Genomic DNA, 23,072 nt, shown 5'->3' on the forward strand with positions numbered 1-23,072 from the left:
AGGTAATTAATCATTGATTCAGTTTCTTCAGCAGATATACAACAGTTCCTATTATCTGTATCTCCTTGTGTGAGTTTTGGTGGTTTGTGTTTTTCAAGAAATTGGTCTATTTCGTCTGAGTTATCAAATATATGGACACGGAGTTGTTCATAAAATTCCTTTATTATCCTTTTAATGTCTATGGGATAAGTAGTAACAATCCCTCTGTCATTTCTGAAGCCTTTTTTTTTTCATTGTTCTGTGTATTACCACATTATCTTGCCAATAGATGTTAGCATTCCAACAATTTTTTTAGATTCTTATTGAAATTGTGGTGATTTGATTGAACTTAGACATGTGAATTTAAATAGTACAAGTAGAACAATAAAAAGTGCCAGGAATGAAATTGTGATTGTAGGCAAAAATCTTTTTCCTGTAACTTGTTCATGCCCAGTTTTGTTTTCATAAGTATTGATACTTGCATGCTGAACTATTGATCTTCAGTACCGGCAAGTGATGGCATGGTGGTGTGGCATAGTGTTCAACTAGAATGCAGGAAAGTGGGTCTCCAACTCAGCCACTGATTTTTTCTGCCCTTTGAAAATCTGAGCAGAAGCTAATGCTGATAATTATCCAGAGGGAAAACAGTCAGTACTCTAAAAATGTACTAATTTTGCCGAGGTATTTACCCACCTCAGTCCTCTAATATTTTGAGCATTTTATCTTTCTGTGTTTGGCAAACCTTGGCCTGAATGCTTATAATCTAACTGGAGAGCCAAGTAAACATACACAGAGCAGTTCAAGAACAACTTGGAGGCTGTGCTAATGGAGGCTGAGTGCACATTGTCAGAATGGGATTCTCAATACAGGTGTTCTTGGATGAGGAAAGCTTCAAACCAGGCTTGACCAAGCGGCCTGCATCTATTGATGAGACTGTAAAAAGCATTCTCTGTTTAGACAACAACATAAATAGGACAATTCTTAGCTAGCAGAATTAACTAAGGTTGAGCTATGAAAAGCCCTTTGCAATTAGGGGCGAAAGAGGCTTTGATCCTAAACTGGAAGCTCTGGGGAACTGAATTCTGAGGTCAGAATCGGTGCAGACCTTGAATTCCATGGCCAGTTTCTCTGTTCAGTTGCCGGGAGGATCTCTTGCTGCTATGCTTTAAATGGAACAAACTTCATGATCCAGTCGATTATGACCCTTAAAATTGGTTTAACATATAAATTGCTTTGATACTTATTTAGCTGCTTTTGCTATGTTTGCACTTCTAACATTTACTTCTGTAAAATGTAATCAGTGTATGTTGATACATGTAATTAAGACTCTGCTTCTAAGCATGCCTTTAATACAGAGGTTCATGAAAATAACAGTGTAATATGATAGGTCTCCAAAGAGACACAGAAAGGGAGTTAGATATAAAGTTGAGCAAATATTTAGTTGTTTTTGTTTTTGTTTTTTAAATCTAAATGACTTTTACCTATAGAAATACTTCTGTCTTTGTTTCCATGCAGGTTTGCATGTGTTGTTAAGCAAAAGTGAAGTGGCATATAAATTTCCAGAGCTCCTACCTCTAGTAAGTAGTGTGAACATTTAAAAGTAACTATTTATTACAGACCTCCAGTTAGATAATAAATAAGTTATGAGAATACAATATCCAGCATAAGGAATATGCTGAGTAATACTGTAATAACTTTGTATGGGGACAGATGGTTGCTAGACTTACCATGGTGATCATTTCATAATTACGAAAAAGTGAAAGAAAGTGAAAGTAAACGTCGCTCAGTCATATCTAACTCTTTGCCACCCCACGGACTGTACAGTCCATGGAATTCTCCAGGCCAGAATACTGGAGTGGGTATAGCCTTTCCCTTCTCCAGGGGCTCCTCCCACCAAGGGATCGATCCCAGGTCTCCCGCATTGCAGGCGGATTCTTTACCAGCTGAGCCACAAGGGAAGCACAAGAATACTGAAGTGGGTAGCCTATCCCTTCTCTACCGGATCTTCCCGACCCAGGAATCGAACTGCAAATATCAAATCATTACATAGTATACCTGAGTGTGTGTTTGTATATGTGTGTGTATACAGGAAAAGACAGATTAATTTATTGTTGGAATTTGGCTCACATAGTCAAGGGATTTGGCAAGTCTGAAATAAACCTGGCAACCTGGTGGATTAAGAGTTAATCTTACAGTCTGAAATCCAAAGGCAGGCTGGAAGCAGAATTTCTTCATCCTTGGAGAAACCTCAGTCTTTTCTTTTAAGGCCTTCTAGCTTATTGGAAAAGGCCCACCAATATCATGGAGAGTAATGTGCTTTACTCATAAGCTGTACTGATTTAAATACTAGTTCATCTAAAAAATGCCTTCACAGCGACATCTAGACTGGTGGCAGTCAAAACTTGGGTACCATGGTCCAGCCAAGTCAACACATAAAATTAAGTAGCACACAGACATACCTTAAAATAATTTTGACTTGTATTTTATATAGTTTCCATCTCTAAACCAGTCTTCTTTATAGAGTTGAGATTTTGTGGTTTTTTTGTATACACAGAGTGAACTTAGCCCACCCATGTTGATAGAACACCCTCTTAGATGTCTTGTTTTATGTGCCCAAGTACATGCAGGAATGTGGAGAAGAAACGGTTTCTCTCTCGTAAACCAGGTAAGTGGTTTTTAATTCTGTGAAGAGTTTTCAGTCCATTCTTTAGTTTCTGTGGAGGTTGTAATAGTCTTTGAAAGTCATCTATATTAAAACTATTGAATGGCCGCTGGGAATGAACCTTAAAAATGTTTTATTAAAAACTGTTTGACAGGATAGATGTAATGTTAAACCAAAAATTTCTTAGAGCTTTTATTCATATTTTATTAAGAAACAATATCAAAAGTAGAAATGAACTTAATTTTCACTTGAAGTCATTTTTAGAACAAAGTTTGATATTTTTAAAAACATAATGAAAAATCAAGATTTCACCTACTTTAGTTATAAAATTGGGTTAAGAAAGATAAAAGTTCTGTTAGTGTAGCTCTGAAATTGAGGTTTTAATTTTTATACCTCACCAAGACTTGGTATAGGATTTTTCTCTACTTTTGATAGCCATAAATCTCATTGAAAGAACTTTATTAGGAGACCCAGAAAGTTGGCTGCAGAATGTGAACCATAAAGTTCCATAGAGATTCCATACTATAATCTGGAAATTTCTAATTACTTAATCTCTATTAAGATAGCATTCACTGCTGGGGAAATCACATTGTGTGTGTGTGTTTGCGTGTTCATATACTCACATGCACAAAAGCCAGTGCTGTTTTGGTGAGTGGGAGAGGAGAGAACAGCACAAATAAAAACCTGTTTACCCAATATAATTACTTGTGTTTTTTTTTTTTAGATTTATTACTACCACAATGTGAAATGTAGACGTGAAATGTTTGATAAGGATATAGTAATGCTTCAGGTAATGAATTAAAAGCATTAAATTTAAAGGTTTGGGGGAGTTTTCCTTTTTGTTATTTTCACCGGACCCAGACACTTAGGATCACTCTCAAATCTGTAACTTCGATCTACCCCTTATCTGTTGTTGTTCAGTCGCTAAGTTGTGTCTGACTCTTTTGTAACCCCATGGCCTGTAGTGCGCCAGGCTCCTCTGTCTGTGGTATTTCTCAGGCAAGAACACTGGACTGGGCTATCGTTTCTTTCTCCAGAGATCTTCCCAACCCAGGGATCAAACCTGCATCTCCTGCATTACAGGCGGATATTTTACCACTGAGCTACCAAGGAAGCCACCTAGCCCTTATCTACTAAGCTCCAAATTCATATGGCTAAAATAACTGATTGAACATTTCCATCTGGTTTCCTGAACACATCTTGTATTTCACATATTCAAAATAAAGACTGTGTCCTCCATACCTTCTTCCTATCTTCAGAGTTTCTCTACCTTAGTGAATTGTTCAACAATCTGTACAGTTATTAGAGTCAGAAATCTGAAAGCTATCCTTTCTTCACTGTCCTCTGATTATAAAGCCCCAAGTCCTCTGATTTTCAAGGCCTTCAGTACTTAACTATGTTAAAAACTCCCTGAATTTGTCATATACTGCATTAAGTCTTAAAATTTGTACGTTTCTTTCTTTCCTTACCTAGGTTGTACCCCCCACCCTCTTCCTTTCTGTTTGCTACCTGTCTTGTTTTCCTGCATATCTTCATGTTTAGTTTAGCATCACTTCCTCCAGAAAGCTGGCATACTAAAACATGGCTGTGTATCCTTTGGGGGAGGGCCCATAGCATGATGCTTATCCCCACCAGAGCATTCATAACTCTAGATTGTGGTTGCCTATTTCCTTTCCTTCCTCCACACTAAACTGTGACAACTCTCTTGGTCCTTTTTATGTCCGTTTATGTAGCACAGTGCTTGTCACAAAGTACTGTTTTCCATATTATTGCTGAGTGGATTTAGAAATTATAGAATAAGTTACAAAAATGTAAATTTCAAAAAATTATTGGTTCAAAAAAATCAAAATTCAAGTTGATTGAGAATCTATACAAATGGAATTTTAAGAGAATTAAAACTAATATTTAAAAGCCAGCATTTCACTTAGTATAGCATTTATTACTAAAAATTAGTTTGAGTTCTTGAAAAGAGTTTAATATGACATGCATTTTAAAAAAAATACTGAAAGTTTTATTACTATACCACATTTCTCTCGGAGTCATACCCCTGACAGTGACAACACTGACATAAAACCTTGAACTGAATTTATAGGGATACAACTAATTCAGAGCATTAAAAGGGAAGAGAACGGATAGTCCATGTTATTATGATATGTGGGAACAGGGCATGTCTTGTTTTGTTTTACCAGCATAGATTCCTGTCCACACTGGTAGCTATCACAAGTAAGGACTGGGGCTAAATGAGTCCTCATCTTTTATTAGAATTGATGAACGAGTAAGCTGCTTTCTCTTGTGCAAACCAAAATATGTCTCACTAGTTGTTTAGTAGCCCTTTTGACCTTCCTCTTTTCCTTTCTTTCATACATTTTAAAAAAAGACAGGTGTCTCCATGATGGATCCAAATCATTTCCTGATGATAATGCTTAGCCGCTTTGAACTTTATCAGATTTTCAGTACCCCAGATTATGGGAAGAAAATTAGTTCTGAGACTCCCCATAAGGTAAGAGCATGCCTTATGAGACCACAATACAATTGTTAGAGAAGCGCCTTTCATTCTTTTTGGTTATTTTAATCATCTGAGGTAATACAGATGATTCTTATTCTTATCTCTGAACTTGCTCTCTTCCATTGCCCCCGATGGTTTCAGGATTTAGTTCAGCAGAACAACACTCTAATAGAAGAAATGCTTTACCTCATTATAATGCTTGTTGGTAAGTTTGGATATTTTGAAACATTTATGTATTATATTGACTTTTTTAAAAGTTTTTTAAATTTTTATTTATTTATTTTTGACTGTGCTGGGTCTTTGTTGCTATGTGTGGGCTTTCTCTAGTTGAGGTGCACGGGCTTCTCATTGCAGTGGCTTCTCTTGTTGCAGAGCACAGTAGTTGTAGCACACGGGCTTAGTTGCCCCACAGCACGTGGAATCTGCCCGGGCTAGGAATTGAACCCATGTCCCCTGCATTGGCAGGCAGATTCTTAACCACTGGATCACCAGGGAAGTCCTGTATTTAGAATCTGAGTAGTTTAGAATCTGAACTGTTTCTTCTGTTTGAGCAGTTCCTCAGTTTTAGAGGAAGGAGATTCGAGTGTATATTTTTATTTTCCCCTCTGGTTACTGTAATGATGAGGGTAACAGCACTACAGTGCTTTGGAAGAAGGGGCGAGGACAACTGCTAACGCAGGATAAACTGGAAAATTGTGAGTTAGGAATAAAACAGGGGACAGGAGAATTTAGCAAACAAGAATAGGATATTTAGGAGCTATTTATTGTTACTTTATATCTTAGCTGCGTTTCTCTCCGTAGCTTTGTGGTGCGCAAGTGTTCTCACTATATTTTAAGTCCCGTCACCTCCATCTTTCCTGTTGTGTGCTTTACTTTCTCCCTCCTCCCATACTGTTTCAGACTCTCAACAGTCCTGGAGCAGAGAATCCTGGCTGCTGTCAGGATGTAATACCAAAGAAGGAGATCTCAGAAGGTGATACCTTATTTGCCACTAGATCAAAGATCAAAGGAGGGCTCCCTTCCTCCTACCACATGGCACATGACTTGAAAGCAGTTTCCTAGGCTGCTGGTACAGCTGCTGTTTCTAGTCCCTTCCCACCTTCTGATCTCATTCTTTGAAAACAGCAACCAGAGTTCTCTCTCCATGGCTGAAGACTACACTCACCTGTTGTGTCAGAGGCTCAGAAAGATGATTGGGAGCTGCTCTCACCCTGCTTAATTGCCTGACCAGTCATTGCTTTTCCATTGTACAGAAAGAAAAATATATTGTATTGCATGAATTATAAATATGTATTGCTTATAAATATTATGATTGTTAAGTGTGTGTATATGTACTTATTCATTGTTGACAGGAGAGAGATTTATTCCTGGAGTTGGACAGGTTAATGCTACAGATGAGATTAAACGAGAGATTATCCATCAGTTGAGCATCAAACCTATGGCTCATAGTGAATTGGTAAAGTCTTTACCTGAAGATGTAAGTACCTACATTTTAAAAAATATATGGAAATCCTTCCTTAAACCCTTCCATAAATATATGGAAATATTTAAACCTTTAACTGTCCATCTAGTGTGCGTATAGATTGACTTCTGTGTGTACCTTTTCCGCAGTTGTAAAAACTGCAGTGCTAGCACATGTATAACTCTAGTCACTCTTATTAGAAATACATAGAAAAAGAAAATACCAGGTACTAGGAGTGGAAAGCAGCGAAGAAATAGAATCCTTTATAGTGAAGCCTTGAAAGAGATAAGGCTACTGAATAAAAGAAAACGTGTTCCTTAGAACTGAATTTACATATCCATTAAAGAAGGATTGTTGATAGGGTATTTAGTACAAAGTTGTGATGGATAGAGATAACACTTTATAACCTAGAAATACCTACTCAACTATGTTGAATAAACTAAAGTTTGCTAGATTTTTTTCCTTCTAAAGCATCCAAAGACTCTGCTAAGGCCATTCCTCTCATTTTAGTGAATGTAAATTAACATTCTATTTTTCCTGCTAAGCCATTCCTCTCATTTTAGTGAATGTAAATTAACATTCATATAGGCATTCGTAGATCAGTTGTAGCTATTTTTCCTCCTAGAATCTTAAGGTCCTATGCCACTTATTTTTCAGCCCTGGGGCTTTTCAGAAACCCCAATTACAGTTGGGAAAGGTTTTTCACAATGTTTTCCCATATTTGAAACATAGATTAGAACTCTGAACCTTAATTTTCATTCTTCTAGGATTTAAACCTTTACTTGTGGTATTGTAATACTTCTCTTAAACTTTGTCTTATTTCAAACTTTAAAAACTTTAAACATCTATGGGAATAGAGAACATAGTATAATGAACCCATCACCAGTTTCGCCAGATGACTTTATTCTTACTTCTACTCTAACCGCTAATCCCTACACCCTCACTGGGTTATTTTGTGGAGAATACCAGATTTACCATTTCATCTATAAATAGAATTGTATATATCTAAAATAGTGGTTCTCAACCAGGGGCAGTTTTGGTACCCCCCGCCCTGGGAGGGGACCATTTGACAGTGTCACTACTCAGGCCTGAGTGTGTGTGTTCCTAGCATCCACTCAGCAGAGGCCAGGATACTCTTAACATCCTACAGTACAGGACAGACTCTCACAGTAAAGACCTATCTAATCCAAATGTCAGGAGTGCCAAGGTTGATCCAAAAGTTACAAGCTTTTAGAAAAAACCTGTGCATTTGCCAGTTATCACACCTAAAACAATAGTAATTTTAACATCACTAAATATCTATTCAGAATAAAAATTACATGTACTTTTTTTAGGTCTCTGTTAATGGGCTGCTTTTGCCATTTCCATTTCTAGTTGTGTATGCAGGTACTTTTTAATGCAGGAAATGAGGGAACAATTATAGTTTCACTTAGATGTTAGAATAGGAAGAAATAAAATTTAAACAGCATTTTAAAAATACAAATACCTTATACAAAGTGATGGCATCTATATCTACCAAACATTTTTGACCAGAGAATTCTTTTATTCACACAATTCCTGTTAACATCTTGTCACAAATAAGATATGGTTTGGAAAATGCTGTTTTAATGAAAATAGATAAGAAATTTGTATAGCTATTTCAGGAAATATTATAAAGATGTAAATTTTGTTTAAATATTATGCATACTTTGTGTTTTTATTTCATTCCTTTTGAAAGCTGTCACCTTGATTTCATATGGTGACTTGTTTTTAATTGTATCAATCTGAATGAATGTTAGCTAACCAAGTAAATTTCCCCAGCTGCATATTAATCATGTTTCCTATGGAATCCTCATCTGTAGAAACTGAGATAGTAGTATATTCACTTTATACAATTGCTTTATGAAGCTTAATGAGATAAAAGCACAATGCTCAGAGTGCTAGCAGATACTGTTATTAACATGAAACACATTTATTTCCTGTACCTTTAGGAGAACAAGGAGACTGGCATGGAGAGTGTGATTGAAGCAGTTGCCCATTTCAAGTGAGTTTATTTTCTATTTTTTCACATTCGATTTTATTTTCTACATTAATTTTTCTTAGAGTGTTTCCTCTGATGGAAGGAAGAATAAAATTGTTGTTTTCAGAGAGTGACAACCATTTTCAGACATGTAATTCTGAACTGGATTTCTCACTGACATTTCTCTTTTATGATCTAGCCCTATGCTTAGCAACTTAAAGTAGATAGATGAGAATTTTCATTGTATTCAAAATAGGTGTTCATAGCTGGTAGGTTCAAATAGCTGAAATTAACCTGATCATAGGTAAATGCATTGTGCTTCCTTTGTTTCCATTTGAATGTGCCGCCTGAGAGGTGGGTCAGCCTCCGAATGATGCTTTCTTTGGTGTCCAGTGTGTAACCCAGTCAGTAAACTAGTTTCCCCTTAAGGTTATTGAGGCATTTTCTTAGTCTTGCTTTTTCTTTGCTCCTTACTTCAATGACAGTGTCTTTATTTCTATTGATTTTAAAAACAATACATGTTTTTTAGGGGAAGTATTAAAAAAAAAAAAAACTAGAAAAGAGACTCTCAGGGACTTCCCAGGTTGCTCAGTGGTAAAGAATCCACCTACCAATGCAGGAGACCTGGGTTTAATCCCAGATCAAAGAAGATCCCGCATGCCATGGAACAGCTAAGCCCGTGTGCCACAACTACTGAGCCCACACTAGATCACAACTGCTGTGATATAGAGCCCAAGTGCAGCAGCTGCTGAAGCCGTGCACCTAGAGCTGCAGTTCTGCAATAAGAGAGACCACTGCAAGAAGCAGCCTGGACCCCACAACTGAGAGTAGCCCCTGCTCTCTGCAACTAGAGAAAGCCCATGTAGCAACAAAGACCCAGCACAGCCAAAATAAATATAAATAAAGTAAATTATTTAAAAAAATTTCTCTCAACCAAATTACACTTGCTTTTTTCACTTGGTAGAACTTTTCATAGGCATCTTTACATGTCAAAATATAGAAGTTAACATCACTTTTAATGGTTTTCGATTGTTTGGAGATAGCGTAATGTGTGTTACCTGTTCCTTATTGTTAGACTTCAAATTGTTGTCACCACAATGACCATCACATTCCCATGTCCAGTTAGAATAAATCCACAGTGGACATGCTAGATAAAAATGGATGCATGTAAAGCTTTGGATATAGATTACCAAATGAATCCACAGAAAGTAGTTCCAGCTTATACTCACCAGCAGTGTATGAGATTTTTAAATTACTATCATTTTTAATTTTTGGCTGCCCTGGGTCTTCCTTGCTATGCATGGGCTCTCTCTAGTTGTACAGGCTTCTCACTGTGTAGCTTTTCTGTGAAGCACAGGCTGTAGAGCGTGGCTTCAGTAGTAACAGCACACAAACTTAGTTGCCTGGTGGCATGTGGAATCTTCCCAGATCAGGGATCAAACCCATGTCCCGTGCGTTGGCAGGCGGCTTCTTAACCACTGGACCACAAGGGAAGTCCAGTATATGAGATTTAAGAATTTTTTCTTCCCCAAAGGAAACCTGGATTAACAGGACGAGGCATGTATGAACTGAAACCAGAGTGTGCCAAAGAGTTCAATTTGTATTTCTATCACTTTTCAAGGGCAGAGCAATCCAAGGTAATTGGGAAAGTTAAAAGTATATTGGGAAGGGGTTGCTTGGAGTTTTTTTGTTTTTGTTTTTTCCTACTGCTTTTCACAGAGATTGAAAAAGGACACATTTTTATTGTAGGAAATTTGGAAAATATTAAAAGGTATAAAGAAGAAAGTACAGATTACCTATAATACCACCACTTAACATATGGGGTTTTCCCCTTAGTATTTTGTACATACATAAAAGAGATCTATATAATTATACACGTACCTACACATATCTAATTGTATGTATTTTATTGGCTTTTGAAGACAAATCATCAACCTGTATGGTAATCAGTTAACCTGTTTTACACCCATTTCAGAATTGCTAGTACTTAACATTATGCTTTCTCATGGTGACTTATGGAATTTAACTAGTTAAATTTTGCCTTTTAGCAGTTTACTCTTAAAAATAAGTTTTGAATAAATGGCATTAAACAAAACTTAAACATGAAGCTTTATGAAGTATAGTCGATTTACAATGTTATGTTAGTTTCAGGTATGTAATACAGTGATTCAGTGTTTTTATATATATATATATATATATATATATATATATATATATATATAGTTTTTCAGATACTTTTCCCTTATAGGTTATTATAAAATATTGAATATAGTTCCCTGTGCTATGTAGTAGGTCCTTGTTGGTTATCTGTTTTATATATAGCAGTGTTTATTCATTTTTGATGCATGAAATAGAACTCAAACCTAAATAATTTTTTGACTTTGGTTGATACATGTTTCCCCTGAATTTTAAACCAAAAAAGAATCCACTCGGGAGATTCTCTTAGTAGAAGGGGAAATTAACCTTGATATCAATTTCAGGGTGATGACAAAATTAAGGATAGAAATTTCCTAAAATCAGAAGTTAGTATGAGAAAGATTAACTTATATCAGTAGTTTTGGATATTGTTTCATACTACTTATTCTGTGTCTAAATTAATTCATTTTTATTAGGCAGAGGAAGCTCAACGGAAATTGAAAAGACAAAATAAAGAAGATACAGGTATTTTTAATCTTTCCCCAAATCTCATGTCAGTCTCTTAATTGTTAAAGGTTGTTTTGTATAGACTATGATAATGATCCTTAGTGAAGTGAAAGATTTAAATGTGAGCTTTCTGAATGAATGAACATTTAAAGGGCTAATATAGGTTAATATAGACATAGTCTTGTGCTGAGTCACCTCTGAGTTAATGGTTTTATCTCAGATCTTCAGACATTCCTAAGGAAAAGAAAGACCTTTTTTGTACTACTGCTATTTGTGGAGTTACTTTTATGCATTTAACTGACCTGAGAAGGTAAAATATAGCTTTAAGATGCACATACTCTTTGAAAGCTATCAAAAGTATGTAATGAGGTCATAGTTTTTTTTGGTTTGGTTTGGTTTAAAGCGTGTTCTACAAAAGAAGCCAATAATATCTTTGTTTTCAGCACTTCCACCTCCAGTTTTGCCCCCATTCTGCCCTCTGTTTGCAAGTCTGGTTAACATTTTGCAGTCAGATGTCATGTTGTTAATCATGAGGACAGTATTGCAGTGGACTGTAGAACATAGTGGACACATCTGGTCTGAGTCCATGCTACAAAGGGTAAGTTTGAAGACAATTATTGTTTATATTTCAGTGGTTTTGTAGTAAAAACCGAAATACAAAATACTCTTTCAATATCTGTACATGGGGCACTTTGGTTAAAATGTAGTGTTATCTTACTTTGAAATAAAGTATTTTGTTTCTATTTTTGTGTCTAAGGATAAAAATGAGAGCTTGGCAGATGTTTTTACACCACGTGGTTGTGATTACCCTGCTCTTGTTGGCAGATCTGCCTCTCACTGACTGGTCCTGATCTGCCTTTGTTTATAGAGTACTCTGGTATTTGTATAATGTGTTATCTTTGCATTTGTTTTTTACTTAATTCTCTTTAAAAACTTGTGAGTTCATTAATACTTATATTTTGCAATTGAAGAAATTGAAAGTCAGGTACTTACTGTCCTGTAGCTAATTAGCGGCAAGTTCAGAACCTTTGTTTGTATTTTACTTTATAGCTTTAAGTCATTCATAAATTATTATCTCACTAAATTCACATAATACCTCTATATAGATAGTAGATAGTTTTTCTTCTGTATAGATGAGGAAGGCAAGTTTCAGTGAGAGTCAATTAACTGGTCCATGTTACTCAACTAGAAAGTAAGATAATAATAATACTCAATTAATAGAATTAGCCTATTCTTGCCAGGCACTTTTATGTATCATACTGGTAAGCCTCAAAACTCTAGAGAGAAGCTAATGTTTTTTCCCATTTTAAAAATGGTGAAGTTAGGCTCAGAGGAACTCCCTAAAGGAAAGCAGTAAAGCCAGAATTCAGATGAAGGTGAGCCTTGCTTCAAAGCTACTGTTTCCCATTGTGTCAGCAGCCTCAAGTATCCCACTGGCTAAGATATTTGTATATGTATACTCCCCTCCTGTTTATAAACATACACTTAAAAATGTGAAAGCATGGCCGGATGGGAAGGCATTTTGGAAGAGAATGGATACGTGTGTGTATGCCTAAGTCCCTTCACTGTTCACCTGAAACTATCACAGTATTCTTAACTGGCTATACCCCAACAATAAAAAGTTTAAAAAATAAAATGAGATTACAAAAATTAAAAGTAATAAAATGTAAAAATATGGAGTTGTGGTGTACTGGAGACTCTCAGTATTATATGAGCAAAAGATTTGTGGGAAACAGTGGAGAAAAGAGGAATGAACATCATTTATCTTACATATACATTGGCTTTACGTCATTCACACTAATGTTCTTCCAAATGTCTTGACAATCACAGCAGCCCTATGTATAGGGAAAGATTCAGAGACACCACACACGTATCTCGTTCAAAAATTGGAGAGCAAGGTAAAGAACAATAAAGATCAGACAGATTCAGTATAGTTATATTCTTAGAAGTCTAGCAATGAATTTTTCATCAGGTATGCTGAAGATCTTTATAAATGATGTGGCATTAGAGATTAAAGTATGTCTCTTTCTGAGATGATTTTTAGTCCTTAGAAAAACTAAACTAGCATCATAGATTAGATAATTATGTGATCGATGCTTTCAGGTCTAATTATTTGACCACTGATCCTTAAAATCAGTGGTTTTTTAAGACTGTGGTGTAGGGATGGAATAAAACTGAAAATTATATGAATTGCTAGTCACAGCTGTTAGTAATTTTAACTTACCTTAAGAATTTGCAATTGAATTTTCTTCCTAGCTGAAATAGAAATTTTTGTTTCCTTGCTGGGAATTCTTTATTAGAAAATGAACTTTAGAGTTTGGATTTAACAAAAATTAGTACTTTGAATTATTTTTTGCTATACTTAATCTTTAATAGTTTGATTTCTCTTTTTTCAGTAGTGGATTCTTTTTTGTTTCTTCTTACAACATTATGTACTTGTATTTTAGGTATTACATTTAATTGGAATGGCACTACAAGAAGAAAAACAGCATTTAGAGAATGTCATGGAGGAGCATGTCATAACATTTACCTTCACGCAGAAGATATCGAGTATGTATACAACTTTTACTGAACTCACTCAACATATCAGTGATTTTTTTAAGTGTAGTATAACCTCTTTTATTTGATCATATAGGTTTTAAGTAGATTATATTGAATCCAATTTTATGAGGTTATCTGTATTTACCTGTGTATTTTATCAGAGCCTGTGTACTTACCAGATCTAATTCATTTTCCCAGACTTGTAAAATCTCAGATAGACCTTTCAGCTGGGTTTTTATTGAATTTTGCTAGAGGCTATCTTAAAATAATCATATGGTGTAAGACGTCAGTTTTTGAATGATGAAAGTGTTCTAGTTGTTAACAGCTTGTTTGTGAAATACAAATATGTCACATTTTGAGAAGTACTGAAAATTTCTAAAAGACCTGTAATCAAATGAAGGGCCCATATTATAAGCAATTTCATTTTATCTTCTTTTGCCTGGTAGTAAGCACTATGAAGTCTTAAGTATTGTTCACATGCCCGTTTTTCCTTCCACCTTAGAACCTGGTGAGGCTCCAAACAACTCACCTAGTATACTAGCTATGCTGGAAACACTGCAGAATGCTCCCTACCTAGAAGTCCACAAAGATATGATTAAGTGGATATTAAAGGTAAAGTTTCCTACATCGCTCTGCTTTTTATGAAAAATATTAAATGTTTATCTTTAAATTTTATAATGTTTCATAGCTTCAGAGTAACTGATACTTTTTCTCATAGACTTTCAGTGCTGTTAAGAAGTTGAGGGAGAGTTCATCCACCAGTCCTGTGGCAGAGGCAGAAGGAACCGTAATGGAAGAGGTAGAAGATGTAAAGTGTGGCAACACTGAAACGTTGCGGCAGGGTCGCTTTAAGCAATTAGATTTATCTGCAGTAAATTGGTAGTTGATATTATTCACAAACATGTAAATCCAAAGAAATTGTGGCACTGTTTGTTTATTTTTATAGCAATCTTTTGGACTACTTTTTTTTTTTCTTTAGCATGTTAAGTTGATTAAAAATCTAATTAGTATTTACAATAAAAATGTATCTCCTTTGGGGGGAAAATATGCATTTAGCCTCTAGTGGTCTAATTAAATGAAGTGTAATTTCAGAGTTCGAGAGACAAAGACAAAGCTGAGAGGAAGAGAAAAGCTGAGATTGCCAGATTACGCAGAGAAAAGATCATGGCTCAGATGTCTGAGATGCAGCGGCACTTTATTGATGAGAACAAAGAACTCTTTCAGCAGACGTTAGAACTGGATTCCTCTATCTCTGCTGTACTTGATAATGGGTAAAAATTAATCACAGTTTTTGAAACGCTCGACCAGTGGTTCTCAGTTGAGGAGGATGTTTGGTTTGTTTGTTTTTTTTTTTTCTTTTTTGCATGTATGTGTGTGTGCTAAGTCGCTTCAGTCATATCTGACTCTGTGACCCCATGGACTGTAGCCCACCAGGCTCCTCTCTCCATGAGATTCTCCAGGCAAGAATATTGGAGTGGGTTGCCATTTCCTTCTCCAGGGAATCTTCCCAACCTAGGGATCAAACCCACATCTCCTGTGTCTTCTTGCAAGGCAGGGAGATCCTTTACTGCTGAGCCACCAGGGAATCCCCTTTTTTCTTTATAAGTACACTTAATCCTAGAGTAATTTGGAAGAGTTGACAGAAAAATTGTGTGGCCATGTAGTTAGAGGATTTAATCTTAGAAATCTGAGCTAATTAGCATATAATTATGAGCATGTCTCTGACTGTAGATAGAATAATTCCTGTGTATGCTTAAAATGTAAGTTATTCAAAAAACCCTTAACATTCATAAATGAATGAGTACACTAGGCTCAGTTAACTTAGCATCTGGCTTCTGTGTTATATATTGGATTGCTGTGAGAACTGAAGGAGATAATTTAATAGATATGAAAAACTTTGTCTCTCATATCAAGTCATCAAAACTGTGTTTTAAGTATGTACATACCTAAAGTCACTGTTCTGTGATTCTATAGAAACTTCTTAGGCTCATTAATTATTCTCATAACCTTTTTATTGCAGCCCTGTGGTTTCAGATATGACTCTTACAGCATTGGGCCCAGCACAGACTCAGGTCCCTGAACAGAGACAGTGTGTCACCTGTATATTGTGTCAGGAAGAGCAAGAGGTGAATGCAGAAAGCAAGGCAATGGTCCTGGCAGCATTTGTGCAGAGATCAACTGTGTTATCAAAAGATAGAAGTAAATTCATTCAGGATCCAGGTAAGTCATAGCTATGTCCTCAACTGCCCTATTTATAGTGACTGCCACTTAGTATGGTAAGTGACATACAGAGATTTTATTAATCTGATGATAACTCTGTAGGCTTGCTGGTATCTTGGGCAGGTAACTTGGGTGGGAATTCCTCACTTAGCAAATGCAGAAACGTTCCAGCGGGTTAAGTATCATGCCTGAAGTACACAGCTGACAAATAGCAGGGATTCAGAGGAAAGCTGTCCTTTGTGATCGAACATTAACATGCTTTGGTACTTAACAGTCTTTCCCATTCTTCACACTTGTAAAGTTCCAATAATTAGTTGACACACTGAAATGACAATAATAATTTTTTCTCATGGATGGTTCCAGGGTGAAATCCTGATGAGTAAGCCTTGTGAGAAGCAGTCCTTGAGCCAGATTCTCATTTAGATTATTGAGAGAGAGACTACCGTGTAGCACAGGATTCTTCAGGAGTCTTGGAATCAGTATCTATGGAATGGAGGGGAAGGAAGCAGGTTTGGCCAGACAGAGAAGTTGAGCTGTGGTACAGTTCCCAGAAGACCTTAGCCAACGCCATAGGTGCTCTGGAGCTAGATAGAGCTCAAAGCTCTCCTGAGTTGTGGTCAGGGAGTGGGTTTTTTATGCCCTGACACGACACTGATAATAAACTGGTTGTGGGCTGCCTCTGGAAAGAGGTGTGACCTTGAGCAAAGCAGTGTGACCCTGAGCAAAGTCTCTTAAAGAGGGATAACAGTTGAGTGCCCTCTTTTAACAGCTGATGGAGTAAGTCATTCATTCCTGCAGGGGCATCTGGGCTATACCCTGTGTACACCATAGATACTTTTATGTTTCTACTCTTCTATTTGTTTATATGTGCATGTGCCTCAGTGATACCAGTAAACTTGGTGAGAACAGGAACTGTGTCTTAAATTCCAAGGCACTTGTTTAACCAGCGCTTTTCACATTGTAAGACTAGAAGGAAGTTTGAGAGCCCACTGGTAAAATTGCCTTTTCTCTACATAGAAAGCCTTCAGAGTGTGGCTCTCAAGCCCCCTTGTTAAGAAAAATTGGTCTGCTTCATCTTAAGAAATGATCATTTGTACCAGATGGCTTACAGATTTCACTCCAGGCTTAGGATAAAGTTATCACCTGTATTTAGTTTGTTACCTACTTGGGAAAACGGACTGGCTATAAGTGGATTTTTTTTAAGACTTTCACAGTTTAGGTCATTAAAGATTTTCTTTATGCTGTGAAATTTGCACTATTCTATTATATAAAACAAATTGAAACGAGTAATTTTACTGTTAGAGAATTTCTAAAATTATACTAATTTATGTAGAGAATTCCAAGAATTCCTGAAGAAGCCAGCTAGCCACTTTATGTTTGTCTTCATTTTTCATCTCCTTTGAATATAAAAATTAGTGCCAGAACAGAAGACTGTGTGAATTGCCCTTTTTTCCCTACTCTGGTTTGGGCTGCTGTCCTGGTATTTTGCTGCACCTGTGACTCACACAGTAATTGTGGCTCTTCTCTGCATGAGTGTCCTTACGCAGAATCTCCTCTAGGGAGCGCCCCACTACTGCCAGGACATCTTTTTTGTTCGAGATCATTGTGAGCCAGCTGCCCTGAAGGCGTTAAAGACAGCGCCATCATTTGTGGGAAATAAGAGTCTCTCAGTGCCCTGAAAATGTGATGTGTTCAAAAAATTAGATGTACTTAAATACAGAATTCCCTGGAGAAGGAAATGACAACCCCCTCCAGTATTCTTGCCTGGAAAATGCCATGGACAGAGAAGCCTACAGGGGGCTACAGTCCATAGGGTCGCAAAGAGTCAGACATAGCTGAGAGTCAGACAAAACTGAGCGACTAAACAACAACAGGATTCCAGTTTCAGTTCACAGTTCAAGGAAGTTTCATTAATTTGCTCAGGGTAATGAAAATTGGGGAGTCCTGTGTTCTAAATAATCTAGGGTCTTGCATAAATTATTGGTATCTCAAAGGAATAAACTAGCATTTCATTTGAAGTTTACAAGCTCTTAGTAAGGATTGCACAGTTTAGCATTGTACATTTGTTATAGGAATATTAAATGCTTGAGTTTTCTCTTATGTTTTTTGTTTGTTTCATAATACAGAAAATTATGATCCGTTATTCATGCACCCTGATCTGTCTTGTGGAATACATACTGGTAGCTGTGGGCATATTATGCATGCACACTGTTGGCAAAGGTAATTTATATTCTTAATATTAGTCAAGAGACGCTTACCCAAAGACTCAAAATCTAATTTTTTTAATAAAGGAAATTCCATTCTGGAAAAAGGGGAGAAAACTAAACACATTTGAAGGAGAAAAGACTCCATTATTACTGCCTAACAAATAACAATTAAAATTAATTTGCTTTGTCAGTACATTTAAAGGAGTGACTTAGAAACTTCATAGTATATCAAATATAATTTTTAATTTAGGGGTCTGTATTTTTTAATATGGGAAATCTAATAGACTGGATGAAGAAAAGGATTTCTACAATGGTATAAACCCAAGAAGAATGTCTTTCTTCGGGTCCAAGGTGAACAACTCATGACTCTGAAGATGCTAGCACTTGCCTAGTTGCCTCTCAAGATTGTCATGGCTCCCTGAGCTAATATGGAATAACTTCAAACTTACTGTATTTCGGTGTTTTCTAAGCTTCTGCAGTAGCAGAAGTGCCGTTATTCTAGTACTCTGCTCACTGAGTTGTCTTGAACCACCCCAAGTAAGTAGCACTAGCCCTGGGGGAGAAACCACAGCTCACTAGGGCCAAGAAATATGCTACTTGGTGACTGACTGTTTGCAAGGCAATCTTCTTTTAATTCTCTTGTTTTAGAACTCTTAGCCCTTTTTGCTAATTACTACAATGTAAAGTATCACTTTAAAAAATAATTGCGGTCATTTTAAAATTTTAATTTTTAGATGTTTTGTGGAAACAAAATGTTGAAGCTTGTGGCTCTCATTTAGAAAAAAAGAATTGCCATTGTTTTTGATACCTCATGTTTTCTAATTGTGAAGGTATTTTGATTCCGTTCAAGCTAAAGAACAGCGAAGGCAACAGAGATTACGCTTACATACAAGCTATGATGTAGAAAATGGAGAATTCCTTTGTCCCCTTTGTGAATGCTTGAGTAATACTGTTATTCCTCTGCTGCTTCCTCCAAGAAATGTTTTTCATGGGTAAGTTTTGGCTCATAAAACCTTTGATCAAAGAAGTAGTTTCCTTTAGAAGGTAATGAAATGATAAACCACAGCTGGGTGGGGATATCCCTCTAGGTAAATGCATGTTTTCCAGGTACTTTCCAAACTTTTTATTTAGTCATTTCTTCTAGCTGACCTATGAGATACAATTTTAGTTTTTAGAAAGGAACAGACCAAAATTTAAGTTTTTTGATCACCCATAAACACTAGAAAGGATATAAAATCCCCATGGGTTCGTGAAAACCGTCTCCTTTATTTCTAAGACCCTGCTTTGAATATCTCCTTCATACTTTCTTGAGACACTCAATAAATCAGTGGGGGGAGGGGCAGCTCAAACTGACCTTATTGAGCATACTAACAATTAAATATTATTTTTTGCAATTTACTGGCCAATAGAAGAATTGGGCCAAAAAGTGAATATCTGTTAGTGTATTTAAAATGTAAAAATTTTGTTATTTCATGATGTTTAGTGTGCTTTTTAGTTATTCATGATCATTTTCCTCTCAGATATGAATTTGATGGTATCTCCTATTCAAACCTGACCTTTGTATACATTAAGTTTTATGAATATGAATCATCTGTTTATTTCTATGCTACTATTTGGGTTTAAATTAAAGCAGAGTCAGTTTTTTTCTCTTCAATTTTAAGAGTTCAAACTATGGTGTCTTAGTCTATGCTACCGCAAAATGCTCTTAAAATACCATTAGATATGATGTAAGCTCATGCTTTTTTAATCAGAAAAGAAATATCATGGTGCTGACTTATATCTGCATTTGAACTGATACAGAAATTAGTCACTGTAAGATTAAGAATAGAATTCTCTACGTGTAAAGAGAAAAAACTCACTTCTGTGGTGCAGGTTTTGCTTTTTTCCCAGGAGAGTCAGTTATGGCACATTTGTTAAGAAGACAAGCTATCGTGTCTGATGTAGCTAGGTTTGAATGCCACATCTGTCCCATATACAGCCTTAGTCAAGTTACATAGCTCAAAACCTCAGTTTCCTCATCTGTAAAATGGGGACAATAATATAACCTATTAAGAAAATTTTGAGGATTAAATCTAATACTGTGAAATGCTTGCAACATAACTAGGTGCTTACAGCATAATAAGCACTCAATAAATAGTATCCATGATGTGTTGGTTGTGATATTTAAGAAATACTGGCAAATTCTGATACTGGAAAAGTGAAATTTTTGACAAATAACTCAATTTTATGCTAATAATTAGTAGCATCATATTGACAAATAATACACTTTCATTTCCATTGACAAATAAATACCTATTCTAACTTTTTAAAGTAACAAATTTTCCCCAAGTTTTTTTGGTTGTTTTAGTATTTTAATGTTTGAAGTATGTTTAAAATATACCCGTGATGATTTAAGGAGTCTTTTTGTATCTTAAACTAAGCAACAACAGAATACTAAACACTCTCTATAATCTTTTCTAGCAGGTTAAATTTTTCAGACCAACCAAATCTGACTCAGTGGATTAGAACAATATCTCAGCAAATAAAAGCATTACAGGTTCTTAGGAAAGAAGAAAGTACTCCTAGTAAGTTCTGATAACCTGCTTTCATTTTTCCCTAACATCTGAGACCACTGGAAAATACAGTTCCAGAATAAATTGTTTTAAAATATTTTAAAAGTGAAACCTCACATTTTAAATTTTTACTTACTCAAATTTTCTTTATCTTAATGAACTAAATTTGGAACTGCTACATTATTCCTTATTCCTTGAACACACAAACTCATGTGTAGTTTATGATAGATACTTCTCACTTATTTCCCCCATTTTATTGAAGAGCTTCTGGGGGTGGGGGAGATGTAACTGAGTATGGAAGAGCTGGCTTTATTCTCCATGGGCTGACTCACTTTATTGTTGGCATTACCAAAACCTTCCCAAGTTTGATAGGTATGCACTGCGCTTCCGACCTTGAGGGAAAGTGAGCTGAGCAGAATTTATACCATTGGTTTTAAGGAAACAAAACAGCGTACTCCTCCAGTGGTTGCACTATCAGGAGAAGCACAATGATTGAGGAAGGTGTCTAGTTCATCCAGAGCAATAGTACTTTTCATGCTTTGAATGTATATTACACCAGTTTTCATTATGGGAATTTTTCCTGTTTTAATTTAGAAAGAAATTTATGGCTGAAATTTATAGAAATATTGTGGACTGAACAATAATAGTATAAAATGCTTGTTTCTGTAGTTACTGCCTCATCGAAGAATTTAGAAAATATGGATGAATTGCACCTTCCTGAAGGATTTAGGCCTGATTTTCATCCTAAGTGAGTATATTATCCCTTTTACATTTGGTCTGCTTGAAATGAAAAATTAGCCATTAGTAAGAATAAACTTGTTAAGTAGAGGAGCAAAATGTTACAGGACATTGATCTTAATAAATCCTGAGACTTAATGCAGGAATACTGATAAACACCTAAGACCTACATGGCATGTTTAATTCTCACAAACTTCTCCTAGGTGTTGCTGACTCCCTACTGTACCCCTTTATCTGGCTCTCCTTGATAGCACCTCATCAGTACATCTAAATCCAAGCTGCTCAGCCTCCTCACCAAAGTCCATGGTTCCTGCTGGCTTCTGTATTTCTATTTACGGTCTGACCAACCTCTTAGTAACTTTGGATCAAAACCAGAGTGTTTTCAGCTTTATTTTAGTTCAGTGTCTCATTCGTGTCCAGCTCTTTGCAACCCCATGGACTCTGGCATGCCAAGCTTCCCTGTCTATCACCAACTCCCGGAGCTTGCTCAAACTCATGTCCATCGAGTTGGTGATGCCATCCTACCATCTCATCCTCTGTCGTCCCCTTCTCCATTTGCCTTCAATCTTTCCCAGCATCAGGGTCTTTTCCAATAAGTCAGTGCTTTGCATCAGGTGGCCAAAGGATTGGAGTTTCAGCTTCAGCATCAGTCTTTCCAATGAATATTTAGGACTGATTTCCTTTAGGATGGACTGGTTGGATCCCTTGCAGTCCAAGGGACTCTCAAGAGTCTTCTCCAACACCATAGTTCGCCACATTTTACCCCATAGCCAGTAAGTTACAAAGTATAGCCCAGATTCTAGAACGAGGCTACATTTGTTCAGTTCCAGCACCACTGTTTATTAGCTGTGCAACTTTGTGCAGATCACTTAACCTCACTCAGTTTCCTCATCTGTAAAGGGAAGAAAATAATATCTACCTCATATGTGTTATAAAGTGACATAATGTGCCGGGGTCCAGCCCCGGTGGATCCAGGGTAATTTGAAGGTGGGGACGAATCGGCGTCCTGGAAAAAACTTATTTAATTACAGATATAGAGAGAGATTAGAAACAGATAGTGTAGTAGGAGAATTAGTGGAGAAAAGAGGCTGAATAACTGGTTTACATGGAATACCAATCACCACCTACGTAGGCCACAGGCGTCTTTCCATTCTCCCGAAGGAGAGGAGGCACTGAGGCCTCCCCGGTCCAACCTCAGAAGCCCAGGCAGAATTAGCAGGCTTGATGGGTACCCACATCTCAGATGGGAATTCAGCCAGGAAAGTGAGGAGCAAGAAAGAAACGACACGGGGGAATCAGTCTTTCCAGAAACTGATCTGATTTCTTAATTTTTCAGGTTTGTTTATATACCTTTTTGTTATACATAGGGATGAATACAGAGTCACACGGGGGTCAGCAGACCTGACCCTTGTCACAATCAGGTGCTTCATATAAAATTATACAAAGGTCTTATGAGTTTCATCATCTTCTGGCCATGAGGTCTGCTGACATTTTATGGCCCTTTCTGATACCGGTCAGTTAACCAGAAAACTTATTTTTCCATGGGTGATTTTTTCTTAAATC

General features: G+C 36.5%; 1 protein-coding gene across 13 annotated transcripts in view; it reads left to right on the forward strand.

Moving 5' to 3' along the window:
- The window catches only part of UBR2 (ubiquitin protein ligase E3 component n-recognin 2), a 103,830-nt gene that overhangs the window by 59,782 nt on the left and 20,976 nt on the right, over positions 1–23,072 (forward strand). For 4 of the 13 annotated variants that reach the window (XM_069564471.1, XM_069564472.1, XM_069564474.1 and 1 more), the window contains 19 exons: positions 1,495–1,556; positions 2,534–2,644; positions 3,366–3,431; positions 5,019–5,141; positions 5,289–5,352; positions 6,500–6,624; positions 8,580–8,632; positions 10,143–10,245; positions 11,221–11,269; positions 11,695–11,849; positions 13,699–13,801; positions 14,295–14,404; positions 14,511–14,591; positions 14,885–15,063; positions 15,813–16,012; positions 18,139–18,232; positions 19,050–19,211; positions 20,680–20,783; positions 21,441–21,519. In XM_069564471.1, the coding sequence (XP_069420572.1) occupies positions 1,495–1,556; positions 2,534–2,644; positions 3,366–3,431; positions 5,019–5,141; positions 5,289–5,352; positions 6,500–6,624; positions 8,580–8,632; positions 10,143–10,245; positions 11,221–11,269; positions 11,695–11,849; positions 13,699–13,801; positions 14,295–14,404; positions 14,511–14,591; positions 14,885–15,063; positions 15,813–16,012; positions 18,139–18,232; positions 19,050–19,211; positions 20,680–20,783; positions 21,441–21,519 (2,023 nt within the window). Of the gene's footprint in view, positions 1–1,494; positions 1,557–2,533; positions 2,645–3,365; positions 3,432–5,018; positions 5,142–5,288; positions 5,353–6,499; positions 6,625–8,579; positions 8,633–10,142; positions 10,246–11,220; positions 11,270–11,694; positions 11,850–13,698; positions 13,802–14,294; positions 14,405–14,510; positions 14,592–14,884; positions 15,064–15,812; positions 16,013–18,138; positions 18,233–19,049; positions 19,212–20,679; positions 20,784–21,440; positions 21,520–23,072 lie in introns of those variants that run through there. The other 9 variants (XR_011251467.1, XR_011251465.1, XR_011251468.1 and 6 more) reach the window with 6 other exon arrangements.

Source organism: Ovis canadensis, chromosome 20 (genome assembly GCF_042477335.2).
Source record: "Ovis canadensis isolate MfBH-ARS-UI-01 breed Bighorn chromosome 20, ARS-UI_OviCan_v2, whole genome shotgun sequence".
NCBI classification, from domain to species: Eukaryota; Metazoa; Chordata; class Mammalia; order Artiodactyla; family Bovidae; genus Ovis; species Ovis canadensis.